The following is a 13,215-nucleotide window of genomic DNA, read 5'->3' as shown; positions in this document are numbered from 1 at the left end:
TAGTTGCTTCGTCCTCCACCTCTTCCTCCTGGTTGGGCTCCATAAGTGACTTGCAATGCTTGTTCCTCCACAACTACATGACGGCTAATTCTTTGTTCATGCACCAAGAGACTACTTTGAAGCTCATCGATGGACAAAGTATCCAAATCATTGGATTCCTCAATAGAACATACGACGTAGTCATATTTTGGAACCATAGATCTCAAGATCTTCTCAATGATCATCACATCTTGCATGTGCTCTCCATGAATCCTCATCTTGTTAGCAATGATGAGGGTTCTTCCAAAATACTCGTTGACCGACTCTCCAGCCTTCATGTGCAGTACTTCAAATTCTTTTCGAAGAGCCTGCAATTGGGCACGTTTTACACGTGCTGTTCCTTGGTATTTCTGTTTCAAAGAATCCCAGATATCCTTCGAGGTGTCCTTCTTCAAAATTGTCTCTAAGATCGAACGGTCAATAGCCTGAAACAAGTAGTTCTTGCACTTCAAGTCTTTCAGCTTTTGATCTTCGATTACCTTTTTCTGTGATTCGCTTGACTCGGCTCCTTCTGCTACTGCAGTGATTCCTGTCTCCACCAAGTTCCAATACTCCTTGGAACGTAAAAAGTTTTCCATTAGCATACTCCAGTGATCATAATGCCCATCAAACCTAGGAATGGCAGGTTGCACAAAACTGCTTTCAGATGTCATGGCTTTGTTCCTTCACGCTAGTTACTTTGTTGCAGGTTTGGTCAGGCCCCGTGGTGGGGCTCTGATACCAGATGTTGGAACTAACTGAGATAGTCGAAGGTTTTGTGAACGTGAAAACCTAACTGCACTAGAAAACTGGGAGAATGGATGTATTATTGAAGTCAAATAACTTGGCTCTTAAATAGCCTTACAACAAACAAGAAAGAGAGATAACTATCCACGATTGTACAGGTCCTAAAATCGTGGTAACTGACTAGATTGAAATCAAAATAAACAACTTGTCCCTCAAGTATAGGAGGGTTATTAGCACATCCAGGTGTAAACCCTGGAACAAAGGAACTCTAACTTTGACTACTTCAACATCTTCTTCCTCCCTTGGATGATCCCAATGCCGATCCTTCTGGTCCCATCTATTTCAATGATTGGTTTCCAAAGGTTAGGGTGCTCCTGATATGAATTATCAAGACAGTAAATATGCAGTGTAGCAATCTACGACAGAAGTCGTAGGTTGGCTTTCTTTGAAGAGCGACAAAAGAGTTGGACATACATTGACAACCAAGAGAGCTGTGATGCTATAATTTATAAAAGCCAAGTCTACGGGGTTGAAAGCAGGCCGCTAGAAGCAAAGGTTCGTACAGATAACCATAGTCGATTCGCGAGTAAGGGATATCTTGTGGAATCAATTAAAGGAGACCTACTGCATGTTCGAAGATTTTTGAAAAAGGAGGCCAAGGAGTACCGGACTGAAAGCTTTCAGGTTTACAAGTTGGTGTTCAATGAGGGGACGGAGCCACTGTTGAGCAGGTTGAGGTAAAAAGCGTTGGAGGTGAGGCTGTTTTTGTTGGTGATAACCATTCATGTCTGCATTGGCTTCAGACCATCTGGGGTGCCGACCGAAATGCATTTGCTACATGGATGATTTGAAAGAAATTGTGGACGAACCCAAGTTTTTTTTTACTACAACGAACCAAGTGACATGGGCATCTTCAATTTACAGGACGAGAACATCACAAGAAACTATTCTCTAATTTTTCAAATCATTAATAATCCATCTGCCATTTGGATTGTGCCGTCTTCTAATTTACTCTGTTGAATTTCGTGATGTGTGTATTGCATATAGCAGCAAATCAAGCTGAAGATTACTCAGTGTAACGTACCATTGTTCTAAATTTCATTACGTTAATTTAAATCTAAAGCCGGATTAGATATATGTAATTGGATTAAGCTTTTCATTCATTCTCTAAAAGAGAAATAAAGGCCTAAATTTAAAATCTAGTTAGTGATTGGATGTGTGTGACGATCTTTTATGGGCCATGAGCCGAGACGATATTGGGTTTCTATATTCTTGTAGCATTGCGAATGACAAGAAAAAGCAGGGCCCGGAAACAGTAATACGACGTCGTCTTTGTCCAATAGGGAAAATTGAGAACCGACTCAGAAAAAAGGGCATAAAAAAATTTCGTGAACCAAAACTTCAACAGAACGATTGAATCGAGCGGACTGGTTGATTGATCGGAAAAACTCCGGTGAACAAGTAGCAATTCCAGAAGGAGAAAATGGTATGCAAATTCATCTCTTTTCATCAATTTCAATTAAATTAGGGTTTCCTATTCGTTCTTGAAGCTATTGCAATATTAGGGTTTTGATATCGGATTAGACGCGTTTCATATTCGAGTTAATAGATCTGAATTTTGTTAATTTATTGTCAAACGAAGTTTTCTATGTAAGATGAGGGCTATAAAGTTTGAATTTTCACGTTCAATATATCCAATTTTTGGAGTGTTTGGATTTTAATTTTTAATTGTGCACAGATTTGATTCTGCTTTCGATTGTGATTATTGAAAGTTTAAAAATTGATCGATAATGTTGCTCGTCTAAGATTTTAGGTGACCCAATGAGCTCAAAAGGATTTTGTGCTGATGCTATTTCGATATTTAAATGTAGAGGAGATAAATCAAACATATAGTTCTTCACCAAAGAAAATTTGGAATGTTATTTTTTCTAATGTAATTGATCGTTATGAAACAATGGTTACAAATACTTGGGCATGAGATGAATCTTTTGTATTTTGACAATTGTATTTTCGTAGTAATATTTAGGATTTTTTTTCTTTCTGCTTGTAGATTTGTTCTATCTGCTAAATGTTTTACCTGGTTCTCTGCAGTCTACACTTGCAGCTGCTAGGGCAGACAACTTTTATTATCCCCCAGAATGGTCGCCAAAGAAGGTATGCTTCTGTTGTACTCCTGTTAGAATATGTCATGGTGGGGTGGTTGGTTTATGGAGTTCTAATGTTGATTTTTGCTTCAGGGCTCCTTGAACAAGTTCAACGGTCAACATGCTCTGAGGGAGAGAGCAAGGAAATTGGACCAGGGGATTCTGATTATAAGGTAACAAGTCAAACTCATATATGTGATGTGTTTGTTAGACGGTCTAAATGTGTCTCAGGAAGCATTTTTTTTAATGGAAAGTTTTAATGTGGTTGAGTGACTACTGTGGAATAGCTAATAATGGGCTTTTTTTGCTTCTTTGTTATTATCTTACTAAACTGTTCCCCAGTGAGAAGATCATGTGCGATATCTATTGTGAGATTAAAGCCTTATTAACCAACTGAATTACTCTTTCCTTTTTGTTGTAGTTTTGTAAGTGATTTGATTTGTGCGATGATAGTTTCACTTATGTCATTTTCTATTTATGGCTCTGATAAGCCCTAAATGGAACATGGAAACTTAGTTACTTTGTTTTACTGCTCACTTTACTTCGTTTTACTTCTGTTGGTATATTATAGTTTGTAGGCATTAATCTATTTGGAAGTTTTTTTCTTGGATAGTGCTTACTGTTTCACTGTTTGTAATATGTATGGACACACACATGTATATGAAAACTGTGGTTTTTACTGTACTCCACTTTAAGCATTTGCAGTTATGTGCTTTTTCTTGCAAACTAGGCTGAATGATATAGTTTGGGTGGAAAATGGGAAATTTAATGAAATCCTGGCAATCATATGTGCGTCATTCTGATATATTGATTGTTATGCATTCAGGTTCGAGATGCCTTACCATATATGGTGCGGTGGTTGCAATTCTATGATTGCGAAGGGTGTTCGTTTTAATGCAGAAAAAAAGCAAGTTGGAAATTACTACTCTACAAAGGTATACTTTCCAACCGGTACTTTTATATTCAGAATTAAATTGGCTACTATTAGTTTTGCTACCCCTTGATCAATAGAAATCCGTGTCTTCATTTTTTTAGCATGCCTGCCTTTCTTCTTTGTCATTCTTTCTTACCGGTTTTAGTTATAATGCATTTATTAAAAATCAAGGTTTTATTTCATGCCAGATATGGAGCTTTACCATGAAGTCTCCATGCTGCAAACAAGAGATTGTTATTCAGACAGATCCGAAGAATTGCCAGTATGTGATTATTAGTGGGGCCACGCAAAAGAATGAGGAATTTGACGTTGAGGATGCGGAAACCTTTGAACTTCCTGCTGATGAAGGTTGGTTTAGAAGTCGCTGCAAATGGTGTTTCTTTTGTGACTTTTATAATGCCTCATTGAAATAGATTAAGCTTGTTGTACTCCAATTAAGTAACTTGAACTCAACCAAAAAAGGAAGTAAAATGAAGGGTGTGAATGGAGTCCTTTCATCCCTCTTTGTTAATTTCAGTTGTGTGATCAAAAGGTTGAATTAGTCTACTTGAGATTTGGACCACTTGTTGCTTTATTTTGATGTTTCCTTTTCTGCTCTCATAACAAAATTAATTTTTTGTTCTCCAGAAAGAGGAAAGCTTGCGGATCCATTTTATCGTCTTGAACACCAAGAAGAGGATTTGCAAAAGAAGAAAGAAGCCGAGCCATTACTTGTTCGCCTACAGAGAATTTCTGATGACAGGCATTTAGATGACTATTCCCTCAACAAGGCCCTCAGAGCCAAACTTAGAGTATGTCACCTGATCATTTTTAGTTCTTCACTTAAATGTTTTTCTCACACAGATGCATTGTTTGATATTAGAAAAGTCAAAATTATTACTTTTCACTTCTCCTTTACAGTTTATATAACAGAGTGATGAAAAATGTAGACATGGAGAGATAATTAGAAGTTTTTAGTCTGCCCTACCCATATTTCCTTATAAACTATTTAGATATGATGAAATATGATTAGAAATCTCTCTTCTCAGTGTGCGTGTAATATATATATATATATATATAAAAAAAAATTATTCTCTTCTTGCATCATTTTCTGCCTCTCAATTGAGAATGAACTGAGCTTGAGTGTTGAATTTGGCATTACATAAAGGGTTCCCTCACTGTTTACTATTGTTTTATTTCAGTCTCAAAAGAAAAGAGTTGCCGAAGAAGAGGCTGCTTCCAGGAAGATGGGTCTCGGTTTACGACTGCTTCCAGTGGCAGAGGAGGATGCTGGTGCTGCGTCGCGTGTGAAGTTCGTTTCCAAGTTTGAAAAAAATAGGAAGGATAAGCGAGCACTAATCAATGCGGCTTCAATTTTTCCTGGCGTATCTGGGACTTCTAAGAAGAGTTTGGAACTACAATCCAAGAGAAGAAGGATAAGTGCTGCTGCTGCATCCAACTTACTTACAGGGGGATTCAAGCCATCATCATGGTCTCAGAATGCGGTTTCTTCAGGCAGGCAAAATGGAATGTCAGTCACAGTGAGACGCTTCTAGTCATCGAACACCATATGTAATCCCTACTTTTGGTTTTTCCCGGTCGATATAGGCAACTGAGTGTAAAATGTGAATGTCCTCTTCTCAGATTCTTTTTAGTTTTTCTTGTTACCATGTTCCCGTCCTTCGTTATTCTCCTCTGTGCACGAGATCTGATTCAGTTTCAGTACGCTATGTGTGTGTTTCTGGTGTTGTAAATAATCATATTTCAGGTAATGAAATGCCTAATGATGCATAAATTCCCATTTTAAGGCGGTGTGATTGATAATTCGTTTCTCACGTGAGGAGTGATGCTTCTCCGCAAAGTTATTGGTAACTTACTTAGGTGATTAATGAAAAAGCACCTCTCGTGTGTTTTTCTTTAGAAAAGTGATTCCCACGCTCCCATAATCACTTGCAAACGGAACGTTGCCTTGGCAATCTTCGATGAGGTGCTCAAAAAGTCAGAGCTTAACCAAAAAGATGCTCTGAAAATTAATCCAGCGATCATCGATCGAGGTGTTCGTGCATGCATGCATTGTTGTTGATTGTTCAGTTGGCATAAGCTGCAGTTCCTGTACAGGAATCGTTTGTAAAAAGGCAAAATTGACTTTAATCATCGCGATCTAAGGTAACTTTAATTTGCTTGCATTAAGAAATGTGCACAAGAAATTAAAAGCATTTTCTGCTTCTGTAAGTTGTAGTAAAAGAGAAACACAACCATGGTTTGGTGCACTACAACTCTGGCAGAGCAATTATATAGCCAGCTCTTCACTGTTCACAACAACTCAACCTCAGTGCTCTTCTCTAGATATATATATATACACACACGCAACTATATATATGCAGAAAGGAAAAAGAAAGACAAATACAAAAAAATACAGTATAATTAATTGTGTATAAAATTGTCATTGTGTGCGGTTGGTAAGCCAAGATCTTTTGCCCTTTCTTTTGGGTCCGTACAGCCTGCACGGGCCTAAAGTCTACCAAACACTGCAATAAGATCACGCAAACTGCTGAGTTTTGACAAAAACCAAATCCAGTCCTAGATATAAACGAACCATATATCACACACCCTTTATCTTAGAACATAATGTTCGTTAAATTTTTTGAACTTAATAGAGCCTCGAACATTTTTGTTGTGATTGATATTTTGCAGAATTATATATGAAGTGCAACTTAAAAAAATAACAATTTGGATCATTGAAGTTCAATATAGAGTGACCTCACAACTAATCCTCGTTTTTAAAATAAAAATCCTTTGGATAAGGGCATGCCCTATATAATTTGCAGAAAAAGAGATCGATGGCCGAAAAATCATAACGTACGTACGCTAAAAGACAGGCTCCTCCACCTACAAAGCCGTCTATTGGGGTTCTTTTCTCTCGCTCTCTATACATATATACGCAGACTTTGTATGTAAGAGACAGATTTGGGTTTCGTTTTAAGTGTAGCTGAATCTGTGCAGGTAGATGATTATATATAAGAACAGTCTCTTTCACTGTGGTCATTTTTTGTTTTAGGCTCATGGCGTTTGCTTGATTAGTTGGGAGATGGAGAAACTGCCTGATTTTGATGGGGCAAAGAGAGCGCTGCAAGTTTTGTAGATAGGTCAGTATATGTCTTTCTTGGATGTTAATGTTTTAGTTCATTCTATATGCTACGTACTCTTAAAATTTGATTATTGGATTTATATATTTGTCTGTTTTTGTTACAACTCTATACTGGTTGTATTGTTATACAACAGAACAGATATTTAATCCTATGATTCTATTTGTCTTCTTGGAAATAGATTTAGCAAGAGAAATGCATGTGAGAAATTAAGAATGGGAATTTGCTTCAAATCCCAGTTGTTGAACTAATCAAAACTAAATATCCACGAGAGTGATGAAAAAATTTGGCGATACAAAGATCAGGTATCCATGACATACTAAAAGCTCATTATTTCATCAATTGAGATTTGAAAAATGATCATTTTGGCCAATTTTCCAATCAGAATGAGAATTAATCAGAGTTCTGATTTGTAAAAAAACGCACAAGTTTTTGGGTTGCTGATCTCATATATATCATGTAATCCTGATGATATATAATTATATATACGAGAACATAATTATGTTTTTTTCTTTGAAGAATACAAGTAAAGACGTGTTAACTGTTAACAGATGATTAAATTCCGTCAAGACTTTAAAACAACTTATTTATCTTCATTCTAACTTTTTGTGAATGAGTTTCAGCAGTGAAAATGTCAGTGATTCTGCAATACCAACACCATTGTAACTAGTGATGTAAGTTTTTTTATTTCTTCTTAATTAAAAAAAAATAGAGGAAAAATATACTGTATACCGTTTAGGTTGCTGAAGAGAGACTAGAGTAACAGTTACCTCCATTACTTTTGTGAGCTTTATTGTCTTCGATTTGTCATCGATTAATGCTGCAGATGCAGTAGTAGCTCTGAATGAAAGAAGTAGTAGCAGTTAAGGCAGCTGGGTTTTTAAGTGGATTGAACGAAAAAGCAGTCAAAACTAGAGCCAAGTAACATGTTGGCTTAGGGGGTAAAATTCTTATGTCCTGACCCATAGACCATAGTAGGTAGTATATAGCTAGGGGCGAGTCTAGGCAGTAGAACTAATGACCCGTAAGCACTCAATATTGTCACAAAGTTGCACAATACAAATTCATTGTAGGGATGTGATTTCCGTAAACATTGTTCTCCTTTTTGTACAGCATTACTTCTTGTTATCGCTTTGATTAATTCTCCTTTGGTTCCTTTAATTTGAAGACCAAAAATAAACATAGATGTGTATGAAGAAAAAAATAGTGTGTAAAAATCACTTCCTATAAAACAAAGAAAGGTGATAAGTAACATAAAGGATCTCAGAGGGTTTCAATAAGATTAGCTTTGGAAAAGATGCAAGTTTAATTCATGGTAGGTCAGGAATCTGAAAGCTAAATTATGACAAGAAAGATCAAGATCCAAAATGGTGATTAGCTAGAAAAAGGAGGTGAGAGAAAATTGAAAATAGAATATTCTAACCCCTCCCTTGACATTCATTAGTTTGGGGTACATGATGAACTGAAAGTTAAGAATATTATAAAATTCAGGATCACCAGAAAAAAGAGAATTTAACATCCAAAGTGGAAAACACAGGCATACATGAAATTCCACAGATTAGTGGATCATCTCAAGAGAATTTAGCATCAATTCTCTCTGTGGATTTCAACTGATTTTTTTACGGACACTCTCTGTGTGCGTGCTTGTACTGGCTAGACTATAGGAAACAACAATTATATTTAGGACTCTGAAAGTAAGCTTTCCAGAGATACAAAAACACACAGACATCATGTGCATATGGTGATCATTCAGTGAAATATGAAGGATCCAAATTATCATTTAACTGCACTAGATAAGTTCAAGCGTAAAAATATAAAAGTTCCAAGAAGAAATGATACTAAAAAATGTAATTGTGCTCATCATCAAGGGCCACACATAGTAATATGCAGACTTCTTCAATGTGTGATGGTGAGATACTTTCTTTCACCTAAATCAGTATCTACTAAAAATTTAATTTGTAGGAGATATAGCATACCACAATTTGTATAACAGTTTAAGTATTCCTAGAATACCTAGGTCATGAAAATGAATGAATGAAATTTATACCTTTTGAAAGCTTGAAACACAGACAAAAGAAATATATGAGTAGCTAGGCACGTAATTTATGGTAATTCATAGAACATACACAAACACATATGTAATATGCTTTTCAACCTAGACTAGCCACAAACAAAACAAGGAAGTTAGCATAAACAGACAATATATATACTGAATTCCTTGGAATTTGCAGCACTGTAAAATTAAACATATGCAACCAAAGTCAGGCTGACATGTTATATTAGTTGGCCTAAAAGCATTCTCAGAAACACAATAAAAGCTTCTATGGACCTTAAACTTGATAAAATAGAGAGATAAACTATATGAATGGAACTTAGCTACTAGGAAAAAAGAAAAAGAAACTAATCAAGATGTTTTCATTATTACCTGGAATTACAGACAGTAGGCTCTTATACCGTGTATGTGAGAAAAACCGTCATCATGGCATGGCTCCGTCCAAGCGGAGAGCACCATCTACTATGTTTATAAATTCTCTCCGATAAGATTATGGTTTTTAGATGCTGTCTCTGTGCGTGGGTTAGGTTATATACTTAATAGGAGATCAATGAGCTGGGAAAGGAATATGATGCCTATGATCATCCTAATGATTGTTATTAGCTGCAGGTTTGCTACATAGAGAAATACATATCCAAAGCAAAAGAATATTTGAAATGTGGCATGCATATAGTAAAGTTTACTCTTATTTTCCAGTTTTATTTTATATGTCTATGTGATTGTCTTCCCTTGCAATTTTAGGGAAAAACTGAATTACTGCAACACTATTTTCCTAAATGATCAATGATCGAAGATGTACTATATATGCTAGCATAACTATTTCAGTTATATTACGGAAAGTAACGACGATGATCAGAAAATATAAAATCACAACGATGCTAGCATAACATAAAATCTCCAATCAAATTATTATAGTACCTGACACTGTATTGCACAAATGTTTTTATAAATTCAAGAAATTACGACATCTTCAAATTACATTTTCTAACAATACATTCGAATAAAGTTTAGAGAGATGCCTGAAAACATTTTTCTCGCACTGTCGAAGATAGCAATCCACTACAACACAAATTACCAGTGAATATATTCGGATACTGAGCTTGATAATTAGCTATATATAGCAGCAGCAGGAGGAGGAGAAGGTGGAAGAAGATTCGTTAATTTCCAGTAAACAGGGGCTGCAAAGTACTAATATTTGAATTGATCTCAAAATTTGAAGAGGTAGTGGAGTTTTGGTCTTGAGCCTTGGCTAAGGTGTTGAGGAAAATTGAATTAGGGTTTTGCTCTTGAGTACCGGTCCCGAAAATTGAGCTAGGGTTCTGTTGTTTTGGGTATGAGGTAGGGTTTTGCACTACTTGCAGCACGTTACCTGTAATAATATTCTTGGTGTTGTTGATTGCTCCCCAATTCCCTGGAAAATCACAGTCCTCAGAATTTGCTCCACTTGCCTCTGCATGTTGCGAAAAAGCAAAATTCAGAAACGAGCTTTCTGCACCACCACAACTACTACTTGTTCTGCCCACAATTTTCTGACCATCGTTAGGACGATTCATGCTCATCATCATGGAATTCATCATTCCAGCTGTTTCAAACAATTCATTAGGGTTTTGTTGTTCTTGATGCTTATGGCTTTGCTTTGTACTCTGATGATCTTGATCAAACCCTCTGATCCTCATCAACTTCTCCCTTGTTCTCTCTCTTGCCCTTGCTCTTGCCTCCATCCTCGATTCCCTTGCAACCACGGATAACTTCCTGTTCTTTTTCTCCCTAGCCAACCCAACAGAAATGTCACCTTTTGCAGCACTACTATTTGGCTCCATAATTTTCGATGCGACATCACCGGTAGTACTCTCTGATGAATTCACCTTTGCAGTTGCACCGCCATTTGTGCTGCTGTAATCCTCCTTGGGTGAGACGAGGAGGTGCTGCTTGAGGTCCTTGATGGCGGTCTTTGACTTTGTGAAAAGCCACTCAATTGTTTTGCTGGCTTTGTCAAACCCCAACATGTCTTGAAGATCAAAGAACTTCCGGGCAATTTGGAGGGACAGCCTCATTCTCCGGTCTCTTGGACCTTGAGCTGTGTAGATCTTGCTGTGTCTGTCTTTTTTCCCACTCGCTCTCTTTCGAGCAAATTTTGCCTTTTTCTCTCCACCTCCTTCTCCATTCATCTTCACATTATTTTTCTTAATCTGTGAATCTGCAGCCGGGATGACAGTGATCTGGTCGGCATGGTTGATCAACTCCATTGTTTTGTTTGAATTTGAATCCACAATGCTTATTTTAGCGCTACTGTGAGCTCGAATATGGTTGGAATGCGTTGCTACATTAGTAGTACTGGAGTTGTCAATCAAGAGCTGCTGCTGAGATAGCAAGTAGCTCAAGAGCATTCCATCGTGTTCAAGAAAATCAGGTGCCTGCTGCTGCTGCTGGTCATCAGAGTAGTAGTACTGTGAATAGTATTGATGATGGCCACCATGTGATGATATTGAATTAGGGTTTTGATGAAAATCATCAATAATACCATTTGTGTGGCTGTCATCACATAGAAAAGGTAGCTGGGAATTACTAGTGGTGCTGCTAGAAGGAAACATGGATATATAATTGTATATGACAATTCTTTAGCTCCACAAAACCCTAAAGATTGTGATGATGCATGACGTCTCTTTTAATTCGGTGCTGTTTTGACCGCCGGAAAAACAACACAAACAATAGTAGTAAAGAGAAAGGGCAAGAAATAAATCGACTACTATGTGGATGCCCTGGCTGGAGGGTTACTGTTCTTCTACATGTATAAGAGAGCCTTAAAGGAAAAGGACGCAACTAGTTATGAAGAGCTATAAAGAAAACACAAAGTGCAGAGTCTGATGAGGGCGATGGCGGTGCTTTGTTGCTAGTGTAGAGCTGAACCAAGACCTGGAAACTGGTTTTTGCTTCACCATTATTACATATTCAAGCAAGAAAATGTCACCGTACTCCACAGTAGTAGTACCGGGTTGCAAAAGAAAGAAAGAAAGAAAGAGAGTGAGTGGATACGAAATATAGAAAGAGCACGAGGGACGGAGAGAAGAGTACACATAAGTGAGATAGCTAGGTAAAGCTATATACATGTATATATAAGATAGACATCTAGCTAGTCGTGCAACTGATGATATCTCTTGGGTCCTAATTTGAACATGTAAGTGAATGGTGACACATCACGTGGGTGAGTGCAGGGGTGAGAGCAAGAAAGCGACCGAACCTAGCTATCCTTTTTCACAACCCTCTGTGTTTGTGTGCTAATAAGGTAATTTGCTTTATAAGAGTCAGAAGAACGTTTATCGTATGCAGCTTAACTCTTGTTTTGTAAAGAGGATGTTCCTACAATTCAAATCCATGACTTTTCGATTATAAAAGAGCAACATTTTCATCGTGCCAATCTTTTGTGTTTGTGTGTGAATATAATTCATTATTTTGTTTTTTATGAGAAAGAATAAAGAAAGAAAGGAAGAGGTGTGTAGTAATTAATCAATCAATATTCGATCCTGTAATGTGTGTAAGTTGTTAATTACGTTTTATATAAGCTACTCTCTTGATTATATGACATTCGATCCTGTAATGTGTGTAAGTTGTTAATTACGTTTTATATAAGCTACTCTCTTGATTATATGACATTCTTTGAAAAACTTATTCACATCTCTACGGAATTTTTAGAGGGCTAGAAACTGACCGCCTACATGTATAGGTGCCCTGGAAAGAGTGAGAGAGGAAGAGAAAGAGATCGATGGAGGAGAGGACAATTATATGATAAATGTAACAGTGTAACACAGGGAGACGAGAGGTTATAGGCTATAGAGGGCCATAGGCTACAGGTCTTGTACAATATTTAGGGCCAGCTGCTTTTGATTACCACCATGGAAGGCAACGCTTGCTTTGACTGGCTTACCAAATGTCCCTATCATTCTCTGACTCGATTCAACATCTATATATACACAATATTCTTTTCAATATTAAAACAATAATATTGGTCTTTCTGCTTCCACACTTCACTTAAATAATATACCAGTGAGATAATATCCTAGCTAGTTTCGATCACACATGCATATATATGGATATGATCCCTCGTTGGTCTTCAAATTATTCTCAAACACCACGCGCGTCTACTATACGTTTTGTTGGAAGTTTTTCAAAACGAAGACAATTTAAATAGAAGGCAGG

General features: G+C 37.0%; 2 protein-coding genes across 3 annotated transcripts; one reads left to right on the top strand and one right to left on the bottom strand.

The window, feature by feature from the left end:
* Positions 1–2,098: 2,098 nt before the first annotated feature.
* On the top strand, positions 2,099–5,629 carry LOC103929200 (probable splicing factor YJU2B). The gene is made up of 7 exons (XM_009338356.3): positions 2,099–2,251; positions 2,857–2,919; positions 3,003–3,082; positions 3,736–3,844; positions 4,032–4,191; positions 4,471–4,634; positions 5,025–5,629. Exons 1-7 carry the CDS (start codon positions 2,249–2,251, stop codon positions 5,376–5,378), a joined length of 933 nt encoding a protein of 310 aa, XP_009336631.2. The 5' UTR covers positions 2,099–2,248; the 3' UTR covers positions 5,379–5,629.
* Positions 5,630–9,905: 4,276 nt separating this feature from the next.
* Positions 9,906–12,084, bottom strand: LOC103929224 (transcription factor DICHOTOMA). 2 transcript variants are annotated; one of them, XM_048572250.1, is made up of 2 exons: positions 10,556–12,084; positions 9,906–10,471 (listed from the first exon to the last, which is right to left on the bottom strand). In XM_048572250.1, the coding sequence occupies exons 1-2, from the start codon at positions 11,610–11,612 to the stop codon at positions 10,179–10,181; spliced, it is 1,350 nt and encodes a 449-aa protein (XP_048428207.1). In that variant the 5' UTR covers positions 11,613–12,084; the 3' UTR covers positions 9,906–10,178. The 2 variants fall into 2 exon arrangements, with proteins under 2 accessions (XP_048428207.1, XP_009336654.2); XM_009338379.3 differs by having other exon boundaries at positions 9,906–12,084.
* Between the last annotated feature and the right edge of the window lie 1,131 nt (positions 12,085–13,215).

Source organism: the organism of the source record quoted next, unplaced genomic scaffold (assembly GCF_019419815.1).
Source record: "Pyrus x bretschneideri cultivar Hongxiangsu unplaced genomic scaffold, Pyrus_bretschneideri_v1 Contig6, whole genome shotgun sequence".
Classification (NCBI taxonomy): Eukaryota; Viridiplantae; Streptophyta; class Magnoliopsida; order Rosales; family Rosaceae; genus Pyrus; species Pyrus x bretschneideri.
This window is presented reverse-complemented; position numbering and strand designations above follow the sequence as displayed.

Bases quoted from the DNA above. Each gene is read 5' to 3' on its own strand.
- LOC103929200 (XM_009338356.3), top strand. The intron at 3,845-4,031 runs GTATACTTTCCA...ATTTCATGCCAG, and splicing joins GAAATTACTACTCTACAAAG to ATATGGAGCTTTACCATGAA. The intron at 4,192-4,470 runs GTTGGTTTAGAA...TTTGTTCTCCAG, and splicing joins TGAACTTCCTGCTGATGAAG to AAAGAGGAAAGCTTGCGGAT.
- LOC103929224 (XM_009338379.3), bottom strand. From the start codon at position 11,612: ATGTTTCCTTCTAGCAGCACCACTAGTAATTCCCAGCTACCTTTTCTA.